Below are 26,339 nucleotides of genomic sequence, written 5' to 3'. Positions count from 1 at the left end.
CGTATATAAAAGAATGATAAAGGTATTCCGTTTCGCAAATACGAGTATATGTGGCCCTGATGCATTAAAATAAATAGGGAAATACCATATTCTCGGCCAGCCGAAGATCAAATACCCTTGCAAACAGCTCTATGATAATGAATCCAAATTCCAAATACTTGGAAAAGGTTGAAATTTGTTACCCCATTCTGAAAATATAAATTTTGTTCAATCTATTTTTTTATCAACCAAATATTTGGTGATATTTTAGTATTTATCTGGGCTCTAAGCTATTGTCGAATAGAGAGCAGCTAACTTAAATTTTATGGGCAATACCTTCAATTTCTAGAAGCAACTAAAACGGCCAAAGTCCGCGTGTTACAAACACCAATTAGAGGCGTAAATACCCTTTGCAAGGATATACTACAAAATTAGTAAAAAGAATAGGATGGCGGCCGCAGCGAGCTGGCCAATCGTACTGTTTGCTATATTTACATACTCCTAGCAAATTCTATAGCAAACATTTTCACGCAAGTGAAAAAAAAGGAAAAAGTAGAGCAAACAAGAGATGATATTGTGCATGTGTTAGAGCCGATGTTTTTATGTATGTATGTATGTATTTTAACCGTTTACGGATGTTAATGTTGAACTGGCCAATATGGCGGTCTATTGCAACATTTACTAAAATTTGTTTTCGCAAAAAAGAGTTTATAGAAATGTTATAGTGAATAATAATAAACGCAAAACAAGAAATACGTATAAAAATGTGTGTACGAAAAAAAACCAAATGTCTATACTTACTTGCGAGAATACAACAAGAGTCTATTGGTGGTCGTTATATGCATGTATATAGTACATAGGTATGTGGAATTCAACATGGAAATACGAAATTGAAATATTCTGTACCATTGTATAAAATAACTATATATATTTCAAAATAACAAAATTGATTTTGAATTCCATTGCACATATGCTTGGTTTACAGTCAATGGAGGCCATTTTTGGAGCAAAGCCTATCAAGTATTTCAAACCATTTCCAAACATAAAGAAAGTTATTAGTATTTAAATTACATTTTATATTTGGGGATAAAATACCGAACCATTTCCTTCTATAAGCTTTAAAATCCTTGCACTCACGCTCTCTCTAATTGAGGATATTTCTTATTGTTGTTAAACATTTATAATATAAAAATACAATAATACCGATTTCCTGCCAACCTTTCGCAAGGAGGCCCATCACGAATTGAAGACAACACTCCCTTCATTCTGCATCACGATTATTTTTAGTGGGAAGATATATGCTTTTACAGACATCTTACGTTTAAGTCTACCCAGCTATGGCGTTGCATACTTTTAGGCAGTGTTGCAAGGCCATGATTCAAAACGAACGGGAAAGACGAAAGTAAGTACACAGGTATTGGTTTAGGTTTAAACAATTTGCATGAGTGCATTTATTTATTATTAAGTGTCATTAACTTATCACGATATTGCCATTTTGCCACGAACTACAAATTTAGACACACATACGCCAAATGGTTAAGGCACTTGCGTATGAAGAGACGTCTCCGCTGCGAGAGACGAAAGGCGGCTGCGCAAATTTCCGGAACCTCCGAGCTGGAGACTCCAAGAAGCGTACCAGCTTTAGGCAGTCACTTGTAAGACAGTAAACGATATCGTTTGCTCGATGCAATTTCTCAGAAAAACTAGAAATAGTGGAGTTATCGATATATATGTAGGTATAGATGTGCCAGGTAACAGTTTTGGAGTATAATAATACAATATTACTTAAGCTTATGACACGACAGTGCAGTTGAGATAAAACACCCGCAGAGCAGATTAAACTAAACATTGAATTGATAGGAGGACTGATTTTACATATTTACAGTTATTGTTACATTGTTACAGTTGCACGAATCGGCATTACTCTTCGCGTAGATACATAGGTAGATATATGTATATAGATACACGATTTGAAACGAATAGAGCGTGAATTACACACTATTGATATATATAGTACATATACATATAAAATTCATATACATATTAGCTTGTAAAAAAAAAGTGACGTGGTAAAAAAAAAAACATCTTCAACTGCTACAAATTGTCTACAACAATCAGGAGTCGCTGAGAATATCCTTTAATATCGAGCTGGAGTTGCGTGTCGGCGCAAATTCGTTGGAGCTAATAAGCAGCGGCTGTGCAGGCGGGACCGCCGAGCTGTTTGAGGGGCGCCTCGCTGGCTGCTCAGCCGAAGACTGTGTAGGCGCGGTTGAAGGAACAGTCGTTGACGTTCCTGTGCCTGTGCCGGTTATTGCTGTCCCTGATCCTGCACCAGTTGCTTGGTCGGCCATGCTCAGCAGCGTGGGTCGCGACTGCGACTGTGGCTGCGACTCCTGCTCTAGAAACTGCACGAAGGCTTGCATCAGATTGTCTCGACCTGCTGAGAAAAGAGAGGTAAAGAAAAACTGAGTTTGGTTTGGGTTTTCTAGCACTCTCAGGGTTCAGCTAACCTGTGCCTTGGGCCGTCTGTCCCGGATTGCTGCCGAGAATGGCGCCCAGCCAACTACTTTGGGGTTTGTTGAGGCCAACCTTATCGGCCTCCTGTGCGCTAAAGTCCAGCAGAGAGGATATCATGCGTAGGACCTGCTGCTTGTCCCCCGCATGCCCGCTAACCACGTAGCCAATGAGCAGACTCTTGATGAGACTCTTGTCGATCTTGTCCGTCTGGCTCGACTCGCTGCTGCTCAGCTTCTGCTCCAGCTGCCCATTGTGCTCCTTCAAGCTGTCCACTACAGGTTTACCGACGAGTGTGAAGAGCCGACGTTGATGGTGGATTTAAAATATGCAAGAACACGATCAGCGGTTAGTGGAATTGGTGGAATTAGTGAGCAATTAGAATGGATATTTAGTAAATGAGATCTCATGCAACAGGGTTTGGGTTTAAGAAAGAAAAACAATGCGCGCGTTTCGGGGGCGTTTCATGCGCGACTCATGCGCATTGCGTCGCTTTTGCTGAGCCGAACTGGCCCGGTCTGGTCTGGTCTGGTCTGTTATGTTCAGTTTTTGATTTGATCTGGACTTTGTGGCATGCGGTTAGTGCGCCAGCTGCACGGCGTAGTATGACATAAGTACTGGTTAGTTGTTAAAATGGCACACCAGTACCTGATGTAATACTCAACCGTACAGGCGCCTTTCTTTCCCGATCCTGTGGATGCGTATGCGGATGCAGATGCGGATGCTGTTGGAGTTCGATACGCGCTTTGTTATTTTGTATTAATACTATTATTATTATTATTATTATTTGTATTATTATTATTGTTTTGGCGAGCTGTTAAGATTATTTTTGTTGCTGTTCTTTTTTGTTGTTGTTCTTGTTATTATACATACAAGTATTGTTGTTGGCAGGCATGCTTGGCTGTTCAATTTGTCGTTACAATAATTCAATTCAATTCAGTTCCATTCTTGTGGTCAACAATTGGCAAGAAACGATAAGCGATGAGAAATCAAAAAGTGGCAAATTATCAAAACTAAAAAGTTGGCAGCAAACAAAATCAATCGAAAATAAGAGTTAAACGCAACAACAAACGAACGAACGAACGAACGAGCGAACGGGCGACGATCGAACGAGCGATAGTCAAATCATATTTATAATCATAATCATAGTTTTATAGTTATAAACATAGTCATAGTTATAGTTATAATTTTAATATAGGTAGAATGCAGCTAGCGGGCAGCAACATACAGGAGGAGAAGGTATACACATACATACACATACATACTAACTAACATAAGCAGCTTGGTCCTTATGTACGTTTGTATGTACTTATGTACTTATTTAGATATTACAATGTGGCATATGCTGCAATCTCGAGCAATCTCCAATTGCAAAGTGAGTGCGTCAAATGGCTCAAGTGCTCACATTTACAAATTGAGATTAGTCAATGCTGCAGATATAGTAGATATAAGTGGTTAAACAGCTTACAGATTTACTAGAACGGACTATTTACTGACCGATTACGATTTACGGATATACATACATACATATGTTTCAAATATTTGTAGATATATATATATATGTATTGAGCTGATTTACTGATTTACTGGCAAGCTCGCATTTACTCTTTACAGTTTTTACAAGTACGATCTACACTTAGCGACTACAAATAAACTATATTTTTTCAAGAAATCAAGAGAGATAACAATTTGTACACAAACACACACATACAGACAAATAATGGCAATATCAATAATAATCTACATACATTCAATAAAACTGTGTAATTACTGCAACATTCTCATTTGTCACATTTCCCTAAATTCAAATATTGCGGGCACAATGATGGCCAAAACTGTATTTCTTTTTTCCAAAAAAAAAAAAAAAAACAAACTTTTCTTTTACTTTATACGAAAAACAGAAAACATTTGTAAGCTGTAAAAACAAGCTTAAATTCAAAACTGATCTACACGTTAAATAATATCTGACTGTATTATGAGTCTGAGAGCTTTACTTCATACACTAAAGTCTGAAACGTCTAAGAAATTAAACGTTGCAGATATATGTACGCATATAGTTTTGTGATCGAAAGAAAGTAATAGCGGAGCAAAAAACAGAAAACTAAAACACTGGGAATGGCGGAGAAAACAGATATTACAACAAAACACAAGGAAATAAATTCAACATTTTCGTGCAGTGTGCGATGGGTGGTGCCCTGAATACCTGCAACCAAAAGGAATACTTTCATCCCATTTTCGAGGAGTTAAGTGTTACCCTATTGGGCAGTTTGATCACAATCCCAGTTCAGCTGTTTATTTATTTTATTTGCATGCAATGTGGCAACATTGTTACTTTTTTGCTCTATTTCGAGTTTTTTCCCTTGAAACTATACTCAAGGCTAGCCAACAAAAGTGTAAAAAGAAAATAAAAAATCCTGTTATGAAATACTCTTTTGGCCATTTTTCGTCCTAAAATAATGTTTACTTCCTGACAAATGTGATGAATTGCATGTTCCAAGAACACCCTCTAAGCTAACGTTATGAAAAAATGTTCAATTTATGGTCTGAAATGACTTAATTTCCGATTAGCAAAGAACATATTCATTTAATAAGCATTTCATTGCATTTTGTAAGCCTCGTAATAGGCCCCAAGAATAAAAAATCCTATGAATGATTTCAAAATTTTAATTATTCGCAATGATGACTAAATAAAAGGAAAGGGCACTGTACAATAGTCATCGAATGTAAAATAAACTTTACAACTAGCAACATAGTTAAAAAGAACGGGCCCAGTAGCATCTATTATTTCTTCTAAACTGAAGATGTATGTACCTAATACTTTCTACATAAATATGACAACTACTAATTAATGATTTGTATCTTGGGATTAGTCTGGGAAATTTCGTATTTGTGTTCGTATGGGCGAAACGAAACGTTTCCAAAATGCAATAAAGTACATAATTTGTTGATTATTTTTGTGTGGGGTTGACTGTTTTTTTTTTTTTTTTGTTTTCTTGTTTTGTGTGTGTGTGTGGTGCATGGGTATCGGTTCACTAAATATTATTACATTAATGTGCAAGACATACAGTTAAACAGTCCAAACGTAAAAGTGCAGTACAAAAAAAAAAAGTTAAGAAATTAAATTAAATACATATATAGCAATAAATTCGAAAATTAATCAAGAGGCTTTTGAAAAGTGATCCATACGGACCGACATGGATGAGAGAATTCTTTGAGGAGTGGGGGAAACAAGTCGCACCACCAGCATGCATTGTTAAGCTACGTTGAGGGCGATACGCTCTGGACCAACTTTGAACATATTTTTCAGCCAATTGCCATGGTGCCGTACATCGATTTAAGATCGTATCGGATCGGATCGGATCGATCATCTTCGCTTGGTTTAGTATTTGCGTTACATATTCATGTTTTGTTTTTTGTAATTTTAAAAAAATAATTTCTTTGTTCATGGTGATAAAATGCAATCCAGAAAAGTCGATACCAACTGAAATTCCGAGTGTTTCAAAGTACGTATATCGCCCAGAATTACCAGCTGATATTTACCTTTAAGAATCGAGTGATGTGACGTGATGCGCTCTCTACTTCTCTTTTCTTTGCTTTTTATCTTTTTATCTTTTTCATATGCTCGCTTTCTTTCTAACTTAAGATAAGATCGAATTGTGATTGGTGGAATTGTTGGGGTTCGTGGTGCTCGTGGGGCTTGTGGTGGTTGTGGTGTTGCTGCTGGTGGTGTTATCGGTGGTGCATGGAGTTAAACCAGTTGACCAAAATACAAAAAAAAAGGAGAAGAACATCAAGAATTCAGGCAAGGGATACCATGACACGGATTAAACAAAATGCCATTACATGCCAAGTGCGTTTTGTAGTTGTTGTTGTTGTTTTTTTTTTTTTTTTCTTTTTAGCAGGCGTTGTGGGGCAAGCGGTGTGTGGGGGAAGGGAGTGGTTATTAACACACGACCGAGTGCTGGCACCAGTTTGGCTTGCTTGGGTTAGTCAAGAGAAAGAGCAAGGGTGCGCAAGGATTCTTCACTCACCTTCGTCACGCAGCACGGCGATCGTTTGCTGACTCGTCTCGAGCTGGTCGGACAGTCGAGCAGCCGCTCGCAGTCCTTGATTAGCATCGGCCAGCTTCTGATGTAGCACGGCCAGCTCCGCTTGCTGCACGATCTGCTTATCCAGCTCCGACTGCAGCTCCTTCCGTATGCGCTGCGTCGCCATTTGTATATCATGGTCCTTGTCTGTGCGCGGGTTGCAGACATACTTAGTAGGACAAGCAAAGAGGTAGGTACTAAAGGGACTTACCGTTCTGAAACTGTTCCAGCGCACACTGCAGATTGGTTAGCGCAGCATGCTGCTTCAGTTCACGATCCTCGCACTGGCTCAGCTTGTGGAGCAGCTCGTCCCGTTGCTTAAGAACCAGCGCATGTTGGGCCTGCAGCGTCTCCGCCTGCTGGTTGGCGCGTATGCTGCAAGACAAGTGAGAACCGTTAGATAGTGCGGCCTGGCTAGCAGGCAATCGAGCTACAACTGTTGCAACTGGCCTATTTGGCGAAAGCGCTTTGGACACGTTGCCCGTTGTCAGCGGCGTGGCCAAATGTGTGGTTCAGGTGCTGGCGTCGTCGACGGCGACGTCGCGCATTTGCTGCGGCAATTAACAGGTGTTTAAGTGTACCTGTGTGTGCTGTATGTGTGCTTTTGTATATGTGTGTCGTGACAGAGCTTAACAAAGCGCTTAGAAACGTGTCCGGCTGGCACCTCACCGCCTCCACTCGATGCTCGCATTGTTTCGTTATCGCAGCGTGACGAAATGTGTTTGGGGGCAGGGGCTTTTGGGGGTAGGATGGGGCGTTGTTGCCACCTGCAGGCGCGTCGACAAATGTAACGAATTAATTTCAAAAATGGCGATGGCGGTGGCGACGGCGACGACGCCGCCTGACTCAGAGCCACGCTTATCAGGGAAGCAACAACGGTAATGCAAATGTCAACGGTAATTAGTGCCGTTACATATTTCCCTCCAACCCCAACGGACCACCGCCCCAAGCACTTATTATATAGCCTGGTCATGGCGATGCTTGTGCTCTACTTCCATAACTCTTTCCACCCCTGCCCAGCTAGAATATTCTAGCCCACCTAACTAATACAAAACTCTGGATTACTTTTTGTCTGAATGGGTAACACCCTCAGTTATGCAATAGGTTGATATGAAATTGTCTCTCTTTTTTCCTCCACTAACTATCGCCTACCCCTTCGATCTCTACTTCTCCCGCTTAACCGAATCTTAATCCACTTCTTCCCGCTCTAGCCGCCTTCCTGACTATATTTTTTTCATTCACTCACCTTGCCGATGTGAAGGCCGTGCTTGACTTAGACACCTCCTCCTGCAGTGACAGCATCTTGGAACGCACATCATGCAGTTCCTGCTGCAGTTCCACCGTTTCCTGTGTATGCAGTTCCTCCACCTCGATCAGATGTGCCCGCAACCTCTCCAAGTCCCGCATTGCGGTCGTGTGTTGCTCCAGCGTCTCGACTTTCTCCTGTTGAAGAAGGCGCTGATTGGTCTGTTCGGTTAGCAGATTGGTCGTGAGTATGTCGGACTTCTCCTTGAGGAAGTTTATCTGATCAGTTAGCTTCTCGCGCTCCTTGAACAGCTCGTCTAGCTGGGCATCGAGCTGCGGGCAGCGAGCGCAGGTTGGCGGTGGAGCCGCTGCTGCTGCTGCGAGGGGCTGTAGTCGCTGTATCTCTGCATAGTATTGCGTATTCTCCGCATGCTTCTGCTGGAGCGCCTTAATCATCTCCGCCTTTTCAAAGCCCAGCTGTTCGATGGTCTTTTGCAGATTTGCACTGAGCTGTGCTTTGTCTTGACAATGTCCTTGTGTGGCCTGCAATGTACTTAGCTCTGTCTCGGCTTTTTGTAGCGATTGCCCGATGGCAGTGAGCTGAGCTTGAAGAGCTGCGTTACGTTCCTGCTGTTCGGTCAAACACTTGGTTAGTTCACTATGTTGTTCCTCGTTCTGCTGCTGCAGCTGCGCAATGGCCTGCTCCCGTCCACTGAGCTGAGCTTGCAGCTCCGAGCAATGCTCCTTGTATTCGACCAGTTCCTTGGCAACGTCATCTTGCTCCTTTTCACGCTGTACAGCCATCTGTTCCTTGGCAGTGAGCTCAGCCTTTAACTGAGCTAACTGATCCTCAAGGAGACGACACCTATTTTTGTGTTCAGTAAGTTCTTTGACCAGCCCGAGCTGCTCCTCAAGCTGCTGCTGCAGCTGAGCCAGCGACTGCTCCTTAGCACTGAGCTGGGACCTAAGCTCTGTCAGCTGTTCACCTAGCCTACTAGAGCTCTCTTTGTATTCTTCCAACTGCTTCAGCTTAGTATTGTAGTGCTCTTCGTGCTGTTTGGCCACCTCTTCCCGAGTACTCTGATGTGCTAGCTTCTCCTCAAGCCGGTGACATATTTCATTTTTCTCGGCAAGTTCCTTTTCAAATGCTCGCTCTTTTTCAATAAGTTCTGCCTGCAAACCCATATAGCGCTCCTTCTGTATTGCCAATTCATTGTCTACTGTTTCTTCTCGCTTCTCAGCTCCCGCCTGATCCAGACGCTGGCGAGCTTCTGACAAATTTCTGGCCAATTCCTCTTCGCTGTTCTGGAGTTGTCGGCAGCGTCGCGTTGCCTCCTCCAGTTGCGTCTCCAGCTGCACAATTGTCTCCTCATGCCGCTCCTCAATCGTCTCCAGCTTGTTGCGCTTGTATTTCTCTAGCTCGTTGAGCAGCACTTCATTGTTTTTCATAAGCTCATCACACTGAAGTATGTACTGCGAGATGTCCGCCTCCAGCGTCTTCTTCTCATGTTCGGCAATTAGCTTGTGATCCTGAAGTTCGGCGAGTTCTTCATTAGTCTGCACCAGTCGCTGCTCCAGCGCGTTTACGCGCTGCCAGCGCTCTCGCAGTGCACGATAGCCGCGCTCCAGTGCCTCCTGGGGCGTTTGCTCTAGCTGACCCTTTAGCAAGGACTCCAGAAGCACACGCAGTTGCTCAATATCGAAGGGCTCGGCAGTGCCGCCATCATCAGCTTCATCCAGGTCCGTAATCTCTTGCTTCTCCTCAGCAATAGCCTGTCGGAATTTGGCCTGGGCAATGCTTGTATTCAGCTCCTGACGCAACCGCTCGTTGGCTTCACGCAACGCACTCATCTGCCGCTCCACATCATCCGCGTGCGTCTCCTCCTCTGCCTCTGCTTGCAACTTCAGTTCTTGGTTTTGCAACGTTAGTTGCTGCAGCTTGCGCTCCCACTCGTTGCGCAACGTTTGCAGCTCCAATTGGAGCTGCTCCTTCTCACTTTCTGAAATAAGCAGACGTGACTCCAGCTCGGCCACACACTTTTGTGCCTGTTCGCGCTGCTCGCCACCCTCCGTTTGGAGCTGGGCCAGCGCCTGTTGTGCCTGCTCCTTTGCGGCCTGAATCTCGGCCAGCTCGTCGGATTGCACGGCATGCTTCTGTTGTAGCTCTTCCAGCGTCTCACTAAGCACATTACTGGACAGCTGCTTTTCCAACTCGCGATCCTGCAGCTTTAGAGCCAGGCTGCCGTTCTCTAGCGTCAGCTCGGCAATGCGAGCCTCTAACGCCACCAACTTGTCGCGCAGCTTCTCCTTTGTGGGCGGCGTGGTGGGGTCTGAGGAGCCTGAGGCCGCATCAGCCTCGCGCACCACTATGAACTCGTCTTCGCTGTGCTTCCCTGTGGATGAGCTGTTAGATGACTCCGAAGTCTTTTTCTCTTTCGCCAGTTTCAGCTCCTCCACATCCTTGAGCAACTGCGTAACTCGCTGCTGCAGCTGCTCCCGTTCGCCTGCCGCTGCCTCGGCAGACGCGTCTGCTAGGCGTATACGCTCGATGAGCTCGTTGTTGTCGGCGCTGCGCTTATCCAGCAGCTCCTGCAAATCGGCCAGATCGACGACGCTGCGTTTCAGCTCCTCAGCATAACCATCCACGCGCTTCTGAAGGGCATCCTGCGCAACGAGCGCCACTTGCTGTGCCTCCTCCGATTGTCGACACTGTTCCTGCAGCTTGGCCAGTGCCAGCTCGTGCGCAATAAAACTATCGGCCTGATGTTGCTTCATCTCAGAATTTGCCTGCGTCAGCTCTGCTACCTTCTCCTGCAGTTGCGTTTTGATCGCCAACATATCCTGCATCGCTTGTTCATGCTGAGCATCGAGCTCATCTAGAGATGCATTGAGCTGTACATTAAGCTGTTCCAGTTCGGCAATGCGCTCCTTCATCTTGGCCGCATTCTTCTCGTCGGCATCCAGTGCCACGTCCACGAGTCCAGCGCCTGCAGAAGTGCTAGAGCTGGCGTCAGCTGCCTGATTGCTATCCGGCTCCCAGCACCAGCTGTCTTCGAGAATGGCAGGATTCTGTTCATCTTTGTGCTGTAAATGTAGGAAAAGAGGAGGGGAACCCGAATATTAGCAATGTAGCTTAGGCTGGACTGTTAACTTATATCTTGCGTGGCAGATGGCAGCAAATTAGGCAACAAATGTATTACATGGGTTGTAATGTAATAATGCCATTTTATCTTATAATTTAAGCGTTGACCAAGAAGGGGTGTCAATAGAATATGAGATGCGAAAAGGATCACGACATCCATCCCGCCTTTCTTAGAACTAGCTCTGGCGTATCAGAAACCAAATAGCTACCTTGTCTTTATGCGTTTAAATCAAGAATTAGAAAGCAATTACCATATGTTCAAGGCGGAGCGATGTATTTGTGTATACTGGTTGATCACATTTTTAGAAAATACTACTAGCCAAGAGTTCGAACCTGGATCCAATATACAACTACAAGTATTTCAGAAAATATCACAGAGTAGTCTTTCGAAGTCATGCGCATGCGCAACCTACAAGTATGTTGTGCACTGTATGACCAGACGATGACGACTATATCGTTGTCACAATTGAAAATCAGGTCAACTGGCCTATGCTAATACCACGACGCATCATGCAAGGCTGGTTAGTTGGTCGGCTGGTTGGTTGGTTGGTTGGTTGGTTGGCTGCCGAGCCACGAGTTCACCTGCCGACGGGTGTGAGACATGCGCGCGTTAATGAGTTTATGGATGAGTGGAACAAAGATGGCGCATGACGGCGCGACGCTGATAAGGCCGTCCCATCCAATGAGCGAGCGAGCGAGCAGCCAAACAACCAATCCTCCGCCCCAGTGCCCATCCCGCGCCTATAACTGCGGGCCCAGCGATAGGTAAATGAGTCGAATGGAGGTGAACGGAGCCGAGTGTGGCGAAGGGAATGCGGGGAATGCGGGGAATGCGCCGCGTCAACAAAATGGCTGGCAGTAAAAAAAACAGCAACAACTACCGCAAAAATTATAAAAGTTAATTAAAATTAGCACAAAATGTGCGCGCCACTTTTTTTTGTGTTGCTATTATTGCTGCTGCTGCTGCTTTTGTTGTTGTTGTTGTTGTATTTGTTGCCTTTCTGATGAAATTCGAAGCGGCGCTGCAGCGCACCAGAAGTTTTCGCAATTGGCGGCACTGGCGGCGACGAAGGGCTGGGCAGGTGGGCGTGAAGGCGCGTGTAACAGTTGTTCGTGAGTCTTGAATTGTTTTTTTTTTCCTTCAATTTTTTGAGAACATACCGCTTAGCAACAAACTGAACAAGCCATTTAAAAACCCAAAACCTCTACAATATGGCGCTACAATTTGTTTAAAAAAAAATTACGAGGCTCAGTGACTTGTCGCTTTCCACATTGCTCTATTCGTTTATAGTATTTTATTGTTTTTAGGCCTAATTCTCTAATCGCGGCCACAGCGTGGCTGTGTTTGTTGTTCTTGTTGGTGTCTGTTGTTATCGAAAGTACCGCAATGATTCACTTTATGGATGCAATCGAAATTCTAGCGTATTCTCTATTCCCTAAGTGGAAGGCGACATATAGTATTATAACGCTGCGTATGAGTAATGCGATTAATGCCGTTTCCAATAAGTCCACCAATTCCCCATTTTATCAATTAGGTTAGCCTAACGCAGCACATGGTTCAATATTACGAATGCGTATACTGCAGAGGTTCAAGAGATAACAATATATAGTTCTTTACCCTGCACCCAAACACACAGAGATGAAAGAGTACGTCAGTTTTGTGTAAAAATGTCCATATGGCAGACTATTCGTTGCAGAAACTCGGAACATTTTGTTGAAGATTTAGAAGATTGTCAGTCTTGCCTGTTCATCTGTTTTACTAACTGTTTGCCTGTCTGAATGCTATCAGTGCTAGAGGTTCCACATGTGGAACGATCGACTTTTTACCGATCCGTGTCAGCACTCGTCTCTCGGAGTCAATTTATGAATGCTAGAGAATCCGCACTTGGGTGCGCGATTTGCAAGCTTTTAGCAGATATCTATTGGACATATGTATCTTCTCGGCCATATCGATTACTTTTGGTACAAAAGGCTACCTGAAACTGCATGCTGCATGCTTGATTCGACATGCTCTTAATATCGACGAAATATAATTACATTTTTAACTTGAATTGGAGCATGTATATGGTTGTGTGTGTTTTTTTTTTTAATGTGCAACAAATAATGTACAATTCTGGGAAAGTACAAAACCATGCGTCAGAGGTTCATAATAACTACTAATAAGTTTCAAGAAAAGAAAAAGTTGTGCACGAGAATAGTGTTCATGCATTCGAACTAAAAATCCCAAGAAGAAAATGCAAACGAACACCCATCGTATGGGGGAATGGTACCGGATAGGTGTGTTCTTCGGCTCTCCGTGATCTAAATTGTCGACGGGGTGTGCTCTATGGGGAGGGCACAGACTATTTGTAAGTCCATAAACTGTACACACACACACACACACACACACACATACATACACACGTATATTATACGTGCTCGTTAACTTCGAGAAGAGAAATGGCGTGCCCAACCACTTGTACAAACTGGGCTATCACTGCGACTCAACGCAATGGCAAGGATAGAGAGATGGAGAGTGTATGCGTGTGTGTGTGCGTATTAGTGTTAGTGTGAAAACACTTGTGTTTCTTTAACAAATATTAGGCAAATTATTCATATGCTTGTCGACCACACAATCGATCATTCTGTGCGTCAGTTGTGTTGCAGCAATAAAGACAAAACAACCATACATACATACACGCATACATGCCTATGTATGTATAAATAAATAAATATACAAGTATGTACATAGGTATGCATGCATAGCTGTACACGTACAGGTATGACTGCGCTATAGTCAGGTATACAAGTATATGAAATAGATACCAGCAGGCAATGTGGAAGAATGCAAACAATCTAATGCTCGGCACATACGAGTACAAGTAACAAGCAAGCGAAAGGCGAGCAAACTGAACATTAAAGTATGCGGCAGCGATAAGATAACCAAGCAACTAACCAACTAAAAAGCAAAATACAGCGGAAGTGTCAACTGCAACAACAACAACAGCAACGACACAGCAACATCACATATACTCGTATACGTACATGCGCAATATATATTTTTACAACTTAAATTAGAGTTCTTATACCCATCGCCCGAAAGGTGAAGGTGAAGGCGAGGTACTCAGGAGTCGGACCGTGCTCGTATTTATAAATCAAGCAGAAGGAAGCGCGACTGCAGGAATTGCTATAGCCATTTCCATAAGTCCATCTGTCCGACTGAACATCGACATCTTCTGTACCACAATATCTAGGCACGACAAAATTGTGAACTTCTCGCTTTTTGTTTGTCTTGTATTGTTTTTTTTTAGTATTTATTAGTTTTTAATAATACCTCCAAGTTCCAGTTTAGTTGAAATCAGTGCACTATTTTATATCCTGTCCTATAGTACCAACTTTTTCGTTTATACAACTATATATTTCCTAAATATATTCTATACTACTAGTAAGTATATAGCTGCCATTATTTACCCTTTTCCTGATTTCTATGTCAAACATGAAACCGCCAGTGCAAAAATCTCTCCTAGTGGCGAACACTTTCTTCTTTTCCATTCGATTTCTCCTGCTAGAAAAGCCTAATTTCTAGCTTATAAGATGCTTTTTATAATTTTTATATATTTTCCTCCTATGTCGACATCCATATGTTTGTTCACATAAATAAATAAATCAATAACGGTTTTTCTTCGGTTGGAGGGCTATGGGGAGGCGGTGCTGTTTTCGTTTCGTTTATTTATTTCTTTAAGTGCAATGTCAAAATGTGAAATTTATTAGCCAAGGCATAACTTGGCCACAAAACTCAAACATAAAGAAGTCTAAGCCCCGAAGTATGCCCCACAACACAATGGCTGTCAAAACTACAAGCAATAGCAATAGCAACAACAACAAAAGCAACAAAAACAACAGCCTTGCGACCGCTTCAGGTTTGCAGGTCAACTGCCTGTCATGACGCCTTGAGAAATGTGCTGTAAATCAGCTGAGTTGAGCACACACATGCTAACCATGCTAAACATGCTAGCTTTGGCCAATTAGCCAAGATGCGCACCCTGGCTAATTGAGCTGCAATTGCTGGCCAAGTGCACAGCACAAACCGGCTGTCTGAGTGCTGCTGCTGCCTTGAACAAATTACTAACAGGCGATTAGATGTCGCAGATAAGGCCAGCAAAAAGGCAACTAATAATATAAATATAAGCATCAAAGTATAAACAAATTGAAATAATAATTAATTTCATTTGTTTCAAGAGCCGCAAACAACAACACAACCGCCAACAATGCCGGTTTATGTTGCTGGCCAACTCTTTGTTAGTCTTGCGACTTGACGCCGTTCTTGGCCTTATCTTATCGCAGGCAGTCAAGCATTTGGCGCAGCAAATGCCGATTTTGTTTACACAATAAAATAAAAAAATATCAAAAAACGAGTTAATATGAAATTAAATATAGGGAGAAAGGAATAAACTTTACTATCTTATAAATATCTTCTACGTATCGTAGTCTTCCAGTGGGGTTTATTAAAAATTTCGATGCCGTGTCTAGTCGAATCAGTATCCGATCTGGGCTATTATCAAAAAACAACTATAATTACGGCAAAGTCGGCCGAATTCCAGCGAATTCGGGCATATTTAGAAACACTTCACAAATACAAGTACATTACAAGCTCGATAAGAATTTCTTAAGAAGTCTATGCCAGCATTTTTCAATATTCAAGCGATTTTCATAAGTTCCAATAATGTGTTCCGGCTTGTATCGAACGAATACTGAGTCATCATAGTTCGCTACTAAGAAGTCCATGCATTGCTATATATCAGCTCCCCCATGTATGCTATTTGGTTGATATACAGAAATTCCGCTCCTGTTCAACAAGAAGTGTTCGTTTTCGAGGAAGAACATTACGCAAACCTGTTACGCTGCTACTCTCGTATCAGATGAAGAACTTCTTGCTTTTAAATCCCTAAACAATTAATCTAGTATTAGAATATGGACTATTGTTGGTTCCTTACCTCGAAAACGAAACCGTTTATGAGAAACAAAGTGTAGCAATTACAAGGAACGTTTTACGCGCTAAAATTTATTTTTGCGGATAAAATAAATCAACAATCCCATCAATCAACCGATGTACGGATATATATTGTATATATTTTTTACTTGCTTCAGTTTTAACAAGAAAGGAATGCTAAAGTCGAGCAGGCTCAACTCTTAAATACCCTGTACCACCCCACAAAAAATTATAAATTAATTAATTAATTTAATTAAATGAATTAACTAAATTAATTTAATTAATTAACTAAATTAATTTAATTCATTAACTAAATTAATTTAATTAATTAACTAATTTAATTTAATTAATTAACTAAATTAAATATAAAATATTCCATGCATGCATACATACATTTACATCAGAATCGTGCCTTATGCGTGTTTGTGTACTTGTACATATGTATGTATGTGTGCATTGGGCCTGGTTATATGGCTATAACTTTCTTTCCGATCATTCTATTATAATGAAACTTGGTATACGGATAAATAATTACTAACCTAATGTGACTTCCAAATTTTAGTTCAAAATTCTAAGAATTACGGGAGTTATAAAAAATCGGTAATAGGGGGGGAGTGGGGGGTTGGATCAGAAAAAATGAACAAACTCGTCCTTTCTCGGTCTCAGGAGAATCTGTATACCAAGTTTGGTTATTCTAGCTCTTATACTTTCGGAGATCCTTGCGTTCATACAGACAGACAGACAGACGGACAGACAGACGGACAGACGGACAGACGGACATGGCTATATCGACTCGGCTTGTCATGCTGATCAAGAATATATATACTTTGTGGGGTCTACCAAGCCTCCTTCTGTGTGTTCCATGTGCACTCGCACAAAACTAATATACCCTTGTACCCTTTGGGTACAGGGTATAAAAATTAAGTTTTGATTCCATATAACACTTGCTGCTGATTATTCAAAAGTTCTAAAAATGTAAGCGTGTTAAAGTACAATTCGTTGTGAATAACTTGTTACTAGCTGATTCATCGCAGATTGATTTGAAGTTGTCGATAATACACACATCTGTGAACCCACAGACGTAGCAGCCCTTTGAAGAGCACGTTGGGATTTACGTTTTCCATGAAACCGCACAAGCCTCTGTTCTAGAGAGTGAAGCTCAAGATCTTTATACTCAAAATTCAAATACGAGCAGTACCGAGAATTTTGCGAAAGCAAAAACAAAATTTGAGCGAACATGCAATTTGCCCGTCAAGCCAATGGTGGGGGCTCAGGTTCCGTAGCTGCCCCGCTCCCCGAACCCCAGTCCAATATCACCCGTCTAGTAATTTGTCATTAGGAGACAGAAAAGCAACAGAGCGACGACGACGACGCGCGTAAATGTATAATGATAATAAAAAATAATAATTTAGTGTAGTATGGAGTGCAATAAAGCAAAAAAGAAATTACATAGTTAATAAGAGAAGATGTCGTCAAGTCAACAAAAGTCGAAAGTCAAGGCGGCAACAAAACCGAGTACGTCAACGAATGACGTCGACGCCGTCGCTGCTGAAGCCGCCGGCAAAAAAAAAAAATGTTATCTGTACCTTTTTTTGATATGAGCCAAGTTAACGTCAACCATTACCATCACCTTGTTTTTTTTTTTTTTTTTTTTTTTTTTTTTTTTTTTTTGTTATAAGTTCTAGTTGAAATACAAAAAATAAACAGCTTGCACTTACATCAGGGGGGTTGAACAAAAATGCCCAATTTATTTTCACACTTTCGAGCACGAGTTTACTTTTCTCCTCTGGCTCACTGAGAGGTTTGTGTAAATTGTTTACAGGAAAAAAAATTGAGAAAAAAATGCAAATAAAATTGAAAAAAAAGACGAGTTTATTTTGAATATGCAGTTGGCAACGCGACACGGAGTTTGGACGAAGCGTTGGCGCAGGCAGTCGTCGATAAACTGTCGACGCTGTGTTTGTTGGCCGACTGCGACGCGTTTAACACTTAAAACGTTTAAGCTTTTAACAATAAAAAAAAATTAATATATATATACAATTGTGCTCTACTGTCAGAGTTACAGAGCGGGCGATCGATCGGCAATGCCGTTGGCTAGACTAGCCGGCAAAGGGCCCAGCTACGGCTAAAGCTACAACTGCAACAACAACAACAACCGGCACACCCAATACGATATATTCGGCAAACACCGCAGACGTCTTCTCCGCAACACGACCGATCGACGAGTGAACAGAACGTGCAGTTCGTCGTGGGGGAAAACGCTGTCGCTGGTCGCGAGGCGCGAGTCGCGACGTTCGCTGCGCAACGATCGTGTTGACACACACACACACACACACACACACACACACACACAACACACACACGATCACGGTGTTGAAGTGCGAGAGAGGGGGGACTCGAAACGATAGCGGAGCAGTGCAACAATTTGTGAGAGTATGTGTGTTTGTGTTTGTGTGTGTGTGCGTGTGTGTGATACGATCGGCGTCCGCTGCATTGGTCATACTGCTGCGCTCATGTGTGTGTGTGTGCGACATCGGTAATGGCTGCCGCTGCCGCTGTCGCTGTCGCTGCTCTGCTCAGACTCTGACTTTAGTTTCTGCTTTTGCTGTTGCTGCTCCTGTCGGCCACAGTGCTGCCGCCTCGTCAGCAATTTCCTCAACAGAGAGACACTTCGATCGTAAGACCCATGCCGACTACCATAGCACTCGATCAGCCTAGCAAGACTGTTGCATAATAGCCACAGAGGCGTCCTTTGTTCCACTTTAAAATCGGCCGTTCTTCGCCACAATATGAAGTTACAATTGAATCGCTTTCATTTAACCAAAATAGACAAACATACATATGTACATACTTGTATAGCACATAAATATGTACACACATACATAGGTCTTATCATATTTCAATGCACCTCGTCTTTCTTAGTGTTTCCCAAGCTTTATTATGTTTATTAAAGCATTTGATAATTTCGAAAAATGTCTGTATTTATGACAAATCTTTCCGTTGCGTTTTCTCAACTTCTCAATAAATAAACGCATAAAACACTCCCACATTTTAAAATATAGAATATTAAAAGAAGAGTATTGGGTTTTTAAACAATTCATTAAAATGTATCGTTCCTACAGCGATTCATATTTGGTTTTTGCCATTATTCGTATTCTACAATATGATTTGTCAAAGTATTAATTACCTTTCCATAAAAAAATATTGTTAGACTTTTATTTTTTAAGCTCTTTAAAAGTTAACCAAAGAAGTTAGATAGAATATACATACATATATAGAATTGCTAATGGTTTCAGCTGATGTAGGATTATGTTCGAGATGTACTTGCGACTTCTGTACAAATTATTTCCTTATCGGATCATACCTTAAGTGTATCTGTCATAAATTTGAGGTGAATGGCTGGACCATAATTGGAGCTCATCATTAATACTCCCATCAAAACTTTCGCAGGCCTAATAACAAATATGATATGTAAGAACATTGTGAAGCTAAGTCTTCATTCATAAGCGTACAAATTTGCTAAATAAGAATATCAATAATGATATTAATAATAGGAACAATAGTTGTAATGAGAAGAAGCCTACATTTCATACTTTTTTTTTATTCCTAACAACAAATACTAATTCCAGGAGATTGTTTGACACCAATATAGAACCGATTAGACGATAAACGTTTTGTGTGCTTCAATCGAACCAAGTTTCCTTCAAGAAAGGAGGCAGACTAATTGTGAGTAAGTGCTATAAGTATATAGTTGAAGAAACCCCCGAAAAATTGATAAACAGACGCGTCGTTCATCATCTCGAAAAGGAAGTACATTCCGCATCCCAACTACTTTTATGGTTTTTTGATTTTTTTAGTTTCTTACCAGCCCTTTAGTTTTGAAGATTACACGCACTGAGCGGTATATTTTCCCTGAGAAACTTTTCTATGATATCAACCCCTTTTATTTAAAGAGCTTTATGAACGTGACATATTTGTATTATTATTCAACGCTGTTGTATATGAATACAAAAATAACATTTGCAGGTGACGAATTGCGAACGACTGCCAGATAAGGCTGTCAGGAGGATACTTAAATACTCAGAATAACTCGTTAATGGAGGTTTTTCTTTCCTTAAGGCCGTAATACTGCAGAATAATTTCTATGTTCGGACAAATTAAAGAGTTACTTGTATAAACACAGCCAGATGTCATTGATTTTAAATTTCTATAAAAATATATACTAAATAATAATGAAAATCATATTTAAGTATAGAAAAGATCTGTTATTACTATCTATTATGATGAAAAAAATATTCTTGAAATATATACATACTGAAAAGAATAGTGCACATTTTTAAATGTTCCTTAGCATGTTGGTACTCAAGAATTGAATAAGAGGTGGTCGGATAATAGCATCGGCTAGGATTCAGTTCTTAATACGAAATATCTAGAAAGTAAAAACCTATATATGTTTGGTTATCAATCAATATGTCAGTGTGAAAAGTTAAAAGAGTTGGAGTTACCGAATCGGTTAAAAGGGCATTTGAGGTCATAAAAAAGCAGTGTCATTGCTTTCCTACTCTGATCGAGTTTGCGAGACATATTTGCTAATCAATCAATCAGTCAGTTGGTCAGTCTCGACAGTATGAAGAGTTGAGTTAATTGAAAGTATATTTGATGTTAAGTGATGTTTGTTATAAATGAACAATCAGCGCAAAAAAGTTTCAAACAGTTCCACTTTACACTTTCAAACACTGTTAGAAATTCAGGATAAATATACCTAAGCAAGAGCCATCATGAACTACACTAAGTGGAATCAAAAGATATAGATAGATAAATTTCCCCATTAATAAGTAGATGTGCTTTGCACCTGAGAATAATTTTCAATTTTCATTTTCAATATATATATCTAACGGATCGTGGACTGCCCTTATTAAAATGCAAACTCCTTTGTGGCCCAAGAAATGTTTTCTCATTTATTGTACATGCTAAATATGTTTGTATGTATGTACACATATGAGGAGTATTTATGTATATATATAGTAAGTATAGTATGTAAGTGCAAGTGGTATTACTTTTTTTTAACGTTTCCAATGTCCAATGTTGGGACTGCTTCCTATTACGACGACTTGCAGTGCTCTTCATTTCACACACACAGCACAGAGAGAGCGAAGGAGAGAGATTGGAGAGAGAGAGCGGGAAAAATGGAAAACCTCAAATAATACGCGACGGCTATTTAGATTAAGCGAATGCTGTTATTGTTGTTGTTGCTTCGTTTCGTTTCATTTTAACTTCTTTTTTTCAAAAAAAAGTAAATAAATAAAAAATAAGTACGTGTATTTGTTGCTGTTGTTGTAGATGGTGATGGTGTCGCCGTACCGAGCGGGACAAGCGATGCCGCCGTCATCGCTTATTTGCTTATTTTGCTCATTTTGTTTGTTCTCAACGTTGGACGCAATCCCATTCCCATTCCCAATCCCTGTCCCTGTGCCGATGCCGATGCCGCCGACTTCAACGCTCTACACGTTGCGCTGCGTTTGTATCTTTGCAGCTCGAGACGACAACAACAACACCAACAGCAATGGCAACAAAAAACAGGCGCAACTCAAATTCAGTTAGAGATAGCAACTTGTTAAAGAAAACAAACATACATATACCCGTATACTTATGTATTTATGTATGTGTGTGTGTGTGTGTGTGTGTACCTTTGCCGACGGAACACCTTATATACATACAGACATACTCATATGTACCCACCCAGGGGCGTCGATTTCAAAAATATATATAATTTCCATGACGTTTTGAAATTTTACGATTCCTGCAAACAGCAGAGATAATTTTGAAAGCTGCATTGAAACATATTCTTATCCATATTTATACTGATCAAGATACTCATAAATATTGCAGTGAACTACACTTAATGCTGTTGTTTTTACACGGTAGATTGGTGTTAAAAAACCGTGTAAAAAACACATTGATACGTAATAGGTTCCTTATCTTTAAAACCTCTTAAAATCTGTCAAAAAACAAGGATTTATTTTATTTATTTAACGACCCTTATAAGAATGGTTTTTAGCTGCTTGTCAGCTGTGTGTGCTTTTATTTATTTTTTGTGTGTTATTTTGAATCGTGCTAAATGGTCGTGTATCCATATATAAAACTTTTAATTTTCAAGCCGTGTTGAATCAAAACTTTGTAAAAACAGAATTAGGTGTATTTAAAAAATTCATTTACATTCAAGTCGAAGTATCCAAAAAGCGAAATTAAAACTTTTCAGCTTACACCATCAACATAATTCAGATATAAGAGTTGCGATAAGTCGCTCATAATATTAAATAATTGCCACTTGTGTTTGATATGTTTGTGACTCTTGGAATCAAGTTAGAGACTTTCAAAAAAAGTCAATAACTTTACTTTGTCAAATAAATAATGATGAATTCATGAATTTTTTCACTTTAAATAAAGACTTGAGAAAGCAAAACATCGGGGCATACATTCGAGTATATCACAATTTTTCTCATGTTTCGAATGTATATTTTGAATAATATTTTTAAATACTCGTATTTACTTCCGCATTCAATGCCTACTCTGCATTAAATGAACAACTTAAGGGGGCAAAAGGAGGCTTGTGCCCCTTCGTACCGCTCCAAAGATACAAGTACGCCACTGTATGCAGCTATAATGAATTATGTATCTGTTGCATACGGTCGTTATAACGAAACGAAACCACACCGAGCACCTATTGCCCGCTCAATATCTTTTAGCACATTTTTGTCTAAGGCTAACACAGCTAGTACGATGCGGCGCCCTTATTACCAGTTACGGTTGTACAATAGTTGTTGCGATCGTAACGTTGTGCATACATACATATGTGTGTATATATACATATCTAAATACTCGGACGTTGCAAACTATGCAACAGTCAGCGAAATTTTAGAAATGTTTTTAGCGCCAGTCGAGAGGAAAACGCCACGTTGAAACACTCACAGGCCGCAGGCTACACACCAAATGCGCTGGTGTGTGTGTGTTAAATTCTAACTGTGTGTATGTATAGAGAGTCGGTCGCGATCGAGCGTCTGTGTTTAATTAGCAGATAAAAATACAGCGCAGTCATAATACATACTCGCCCATGTCTTTGTACGTAACGCTGTCTCTGTGTCTAAAAACCCAACACACATTATATCAGCACATACTTGTAGAGCCAGAACTCAGAGCCCAGACCCATGCTTGAATAAAGCAAGCATGTCGCATTACAAACACACACACACACACACACACACACACACACACACACACGTACACACACAAAGACACCTATAGATACACCGACAGTACTACACTTGTAGGCGTTAATTAGTTTTGGGGCTTTTCTTTTATCAACAAATTTTTCAAACGTGTTTGGTTCTGCTCACCGGTCTCTGAATCAAATTGTGCACACGTTGCTATATACTGGCATTATATAAGCAGATACGTGCTTATATCCATGTACTTGTATAGGAAATGTGGCTTGGATACATTAAAGCCTGATCAAAAACACAAGCCTTTGATCCTGCAAAAACCACTGGCTCAGCAGTCATAGCACTTGCGAGGATTTCCAGGAATTATGTAGATTAGTTGCCGGAGCTAAAGACCGATTATATACAATTATAGGGGCAGGAATACTATGTGGATTAGCAGTATTTACAAATTCAAATGCTGATACAGTATCAAAGCTCTTGGCTTTGAGGTCACATAGTGAGAATAAGGAGTAAGAACGAAAGTTGGCACAATTATCAGATACGATTGAAAGTTTCGTGATAAAAATATAAAAAAAGAGCTACACGAAAAGGGATTATTTGATCAAGATGGATCGCTTCAGTGCACTCAATATGATGATATTCATTAAAAAGCAATCAACGACAGCTAACAGATAAAGCCAATGCGGGCACGCCATTCACCAAAAAAAAAAAAAAAAAAACACATAAAGCTGAGTGTTCACTATATTTAAGAAATATGTCAAAACAGGTACATATTTGTATCAAATCTGAAACAATTAGTTATTATACTTTCTATTCGCCTATTCTTTTCGTCAAATTATTATAAATATTAATTAATAATAAGGCAATTTGTAGCCAGAAACGGAGCCTACAGCAGAATTATATTCATTTATATTATCAAGAAGGCATCATTTTAGAGCCGAAACAAATTACTCGAACAGGTCAGGTCAGGTCAGGTCAGATGTAGTCACGAAAAACTCCCTCAGTTCCTTCTGCAAATCCACAGAAAGGAGTGCGGAATCACAACAGCCCTACTCACAGGTCATTGCTTGGTAGAAACTCATGCCAAGCCAACAGATGCAAGAAATGCAAGGAACCAGAAGCGAAACATCTCCTCTGCCGCTGCCCAACACTCGCAGCACGCATAGGCTTACCTCAATGAAGGAGACGGCAAAATACTCTCCCAACACACTGTTGACGCTTTCAAAACACAGCAGGATGCTAACGGATTTTAACTCCAACTCCAACACTAGGCCACACTAAGGACCAGCTTGAGTCGATGTGGAGCTGCCAATGGCGGTCCAACGGACTAACTTAACCCGAACCTTTCCCTTCGTAAGCAACTGTAAACAAATCATTGTTATTTAAATCAAATAAATGTTATATGGTATATACTTGGACATTGTGCAATAAACTAGAAGCCACATAAATTAAGAATAATTATACATACTAAAAATATGGCAACGTCTTAAAAAGTAGGAAAACCTGGCAACTCAAAACAAGGAAGAGGGGGAGTTGAGTTTGAAGATTGAGTGCCTAAAGAGAAAAAGTTAAATGTACTACTAAACTTTAATTAGATAAAGAAGAAAGCTTAAACTAAACCGATAGGGGCAATGCTTATTATTCACCCTTACACCACCTTATAAGATTCTAATTGAAGCTACCAGGGTCAATAGTTTCGAATCTAATCGCATTTAATTCAATTTGCTTTCACCTACTTTCACTGAAATATAGTACATAGTATTTTTCTAATCACTACTATAAACAATGGTCTGTATATGAAGGAAAGAAATGTGTAGTTATATGTATTACGTTTGTTCTTTCGGGTTTCTATGATGATCAACCGCCCTTTACAAGTAGATAGGGAGAGAGATTAGTTGTCTCGAATATTAGGCAAAAAGACAACAAATCTGCCTTAAAGTCTTACTGTCCATAAGTGAAAACTATTGTTAGCTTCATTTGCATACGTAATACCCTAACAGGTTTTGAGTTATGTGGCCCTTTCGATTACTACACTCTGTTAAAGAGGAATACAACTGAAATAATCGTCCCAAAGGCTGTCAACTATAAAGTACTACAAGTATAACCAATTGATGCGAATGCTAGGAATGCTGTAAATATAAATATAAGTACGTTTAGATATAGCATGGTTGACTAAAGAACACTCTTCAAAAATGATGATCGTTGCTACTAATAACGAAATAACTTATTTATGTAAATGATTTCTTTTTTGTGTATCGAAAGAAAGTATTGCGGAGTTATCGTTGGCGATTTATCTTACTTAAATAATTACAAGTACATACAAAGAAGCAATTAGAGTATGCAAAATTGTGATTTTGTAATTTCAGAATTGAGTTCGTTACTAATATACTTATTGGGATTCTATTGAAACTGATGTACCCTGTTTCGCTATGTCATGGATAAAGGGTATGGAAATCGACAACGTCGGTCAAATTGAGGCCAAGCCGTTGCTGCTGCTCTGACGTGTTTAAACAGATACAAGATGCTAACGAACTGCTAAGATAATAAATATTTAAATTGTATTTTATTTGCACACGTTCGATCAATATGTGGAAAATGCCCGAGAGCAACATCCGCACCCCGCACCCCGCACCTCGCACCACGCATACCGTATACCGTATACCACAGCCCCATGCCATCGCGAGACGAAGGTAGCACGCATAAGTTAAGAAAGCGGTCACAGTTACAAATACATATATGTATGTACAAGTATATGTATATCAGCTGCATAATGTTGTTGCTATTACCGCGCTGTCTCTGCCTCCCTGCCTCCCTGCCTGCCCCAACCACCGATCCCCAACCACCGATCCCCGATCACCGATCGATGACAAATGTGAAGTATTTGAGTCGAAAATTGTTTAAAGTTTATTTAGAGTAAGTCGCTGGGCAGAGCCCACATACATATCTACACACATTTGTATGTAAACCCATGCCTATTAAATACATATATGTACAAGTATGTATATACAAGTATACATACATTTATGTATGTATGTGCAGACAGAGATACGTGCATGGCGACGGCGGCTTCGGTACCTGGTGGCACATAACGCAGGAACAACAACAACAACAACAACAGCAACAACAATGCCGACCGGACCAGAAAATAGTGAGAAGTAGCGAGCGGCTTTGTATTGGCTTTC

General features: G+C 40.6%; 1 protein-coding gene across 4 annotated transcripts in view; it reads right to left on the bottom strand.

Moving 5' to 3' along the window:
* Positions 1 to 1,689: 1,689 nt before the first annotated feature.
* The window catches only part of LOC115627471 (thyroid receptor-interacting protein 11), a 40,115-nt gene continuing 15,465 nt past the window's right edge, over positions 1,690 to 26,339 (bottom strand). Inside the window, exons 1-6 of one of the 4 annotated variants that reach the window (XM_030523146.1) lie at positions 17,656 to 18,139; positions 7,828 to 10,910; positions 6,793 to 6,956; positions 6,525 to 6,728; positions 2,490 to 2,768; positions 1,690 to 2,419 (exon numbers count right to left, since the gene is read on the bottom strand). In XM_030523146.1, the coding sequence (XP_030379006.1) occupies positions 2,094 to 2,419; positions 2,490 to 2,768; positions 6,525 to 6,728; positions 6,793 to 6,956; positions 7,828 to 10,760 (3,906 nt within the window). In that variant the 5' untranslated portion in view covers positions 10,761 to 10,910; positions 17,656 to 18,139 and the 3' untranslated portion in view covers positions 1,690 to 2,093. Of the gene's footprint in view, positions 2,420 to 2,489; positions 2,769 to 6,524; positions 6,729 to 6,792; positions 6,957 to 7,827; positions 10,911 to 11,219; positions 11,233 to 17,655; positions 18,140 to 26,339 lie in introns of those variants that run through there. The other 3 variants (XM_030523145.1, XM_030523144.1, XM_030523143.1) reach the window with 3 other exon arrangements.

The sequence above is a fragment of the Scaptodrosophila lebanonensis genome, unplaced genomic scaffold (assembly GCF_003285725.1).
Source record: "Scaptodrosophila lebanonensis strain 11010-0011.00,11010-0021.00 unplaced genomic scaffold, SlebRS2 tig00000096-arrow-pilon, whole genome shotgun sequence".
NCBI lineage: Eukaryota > Metazoa > Arthropoda > Insecta > Diptera > Drosophilidae > Scaptodrosophila > Scaptodrosophila lebanonensis.
This window is presented reverse-complemented; position numbering and strand designations above follow the sequence as displayed.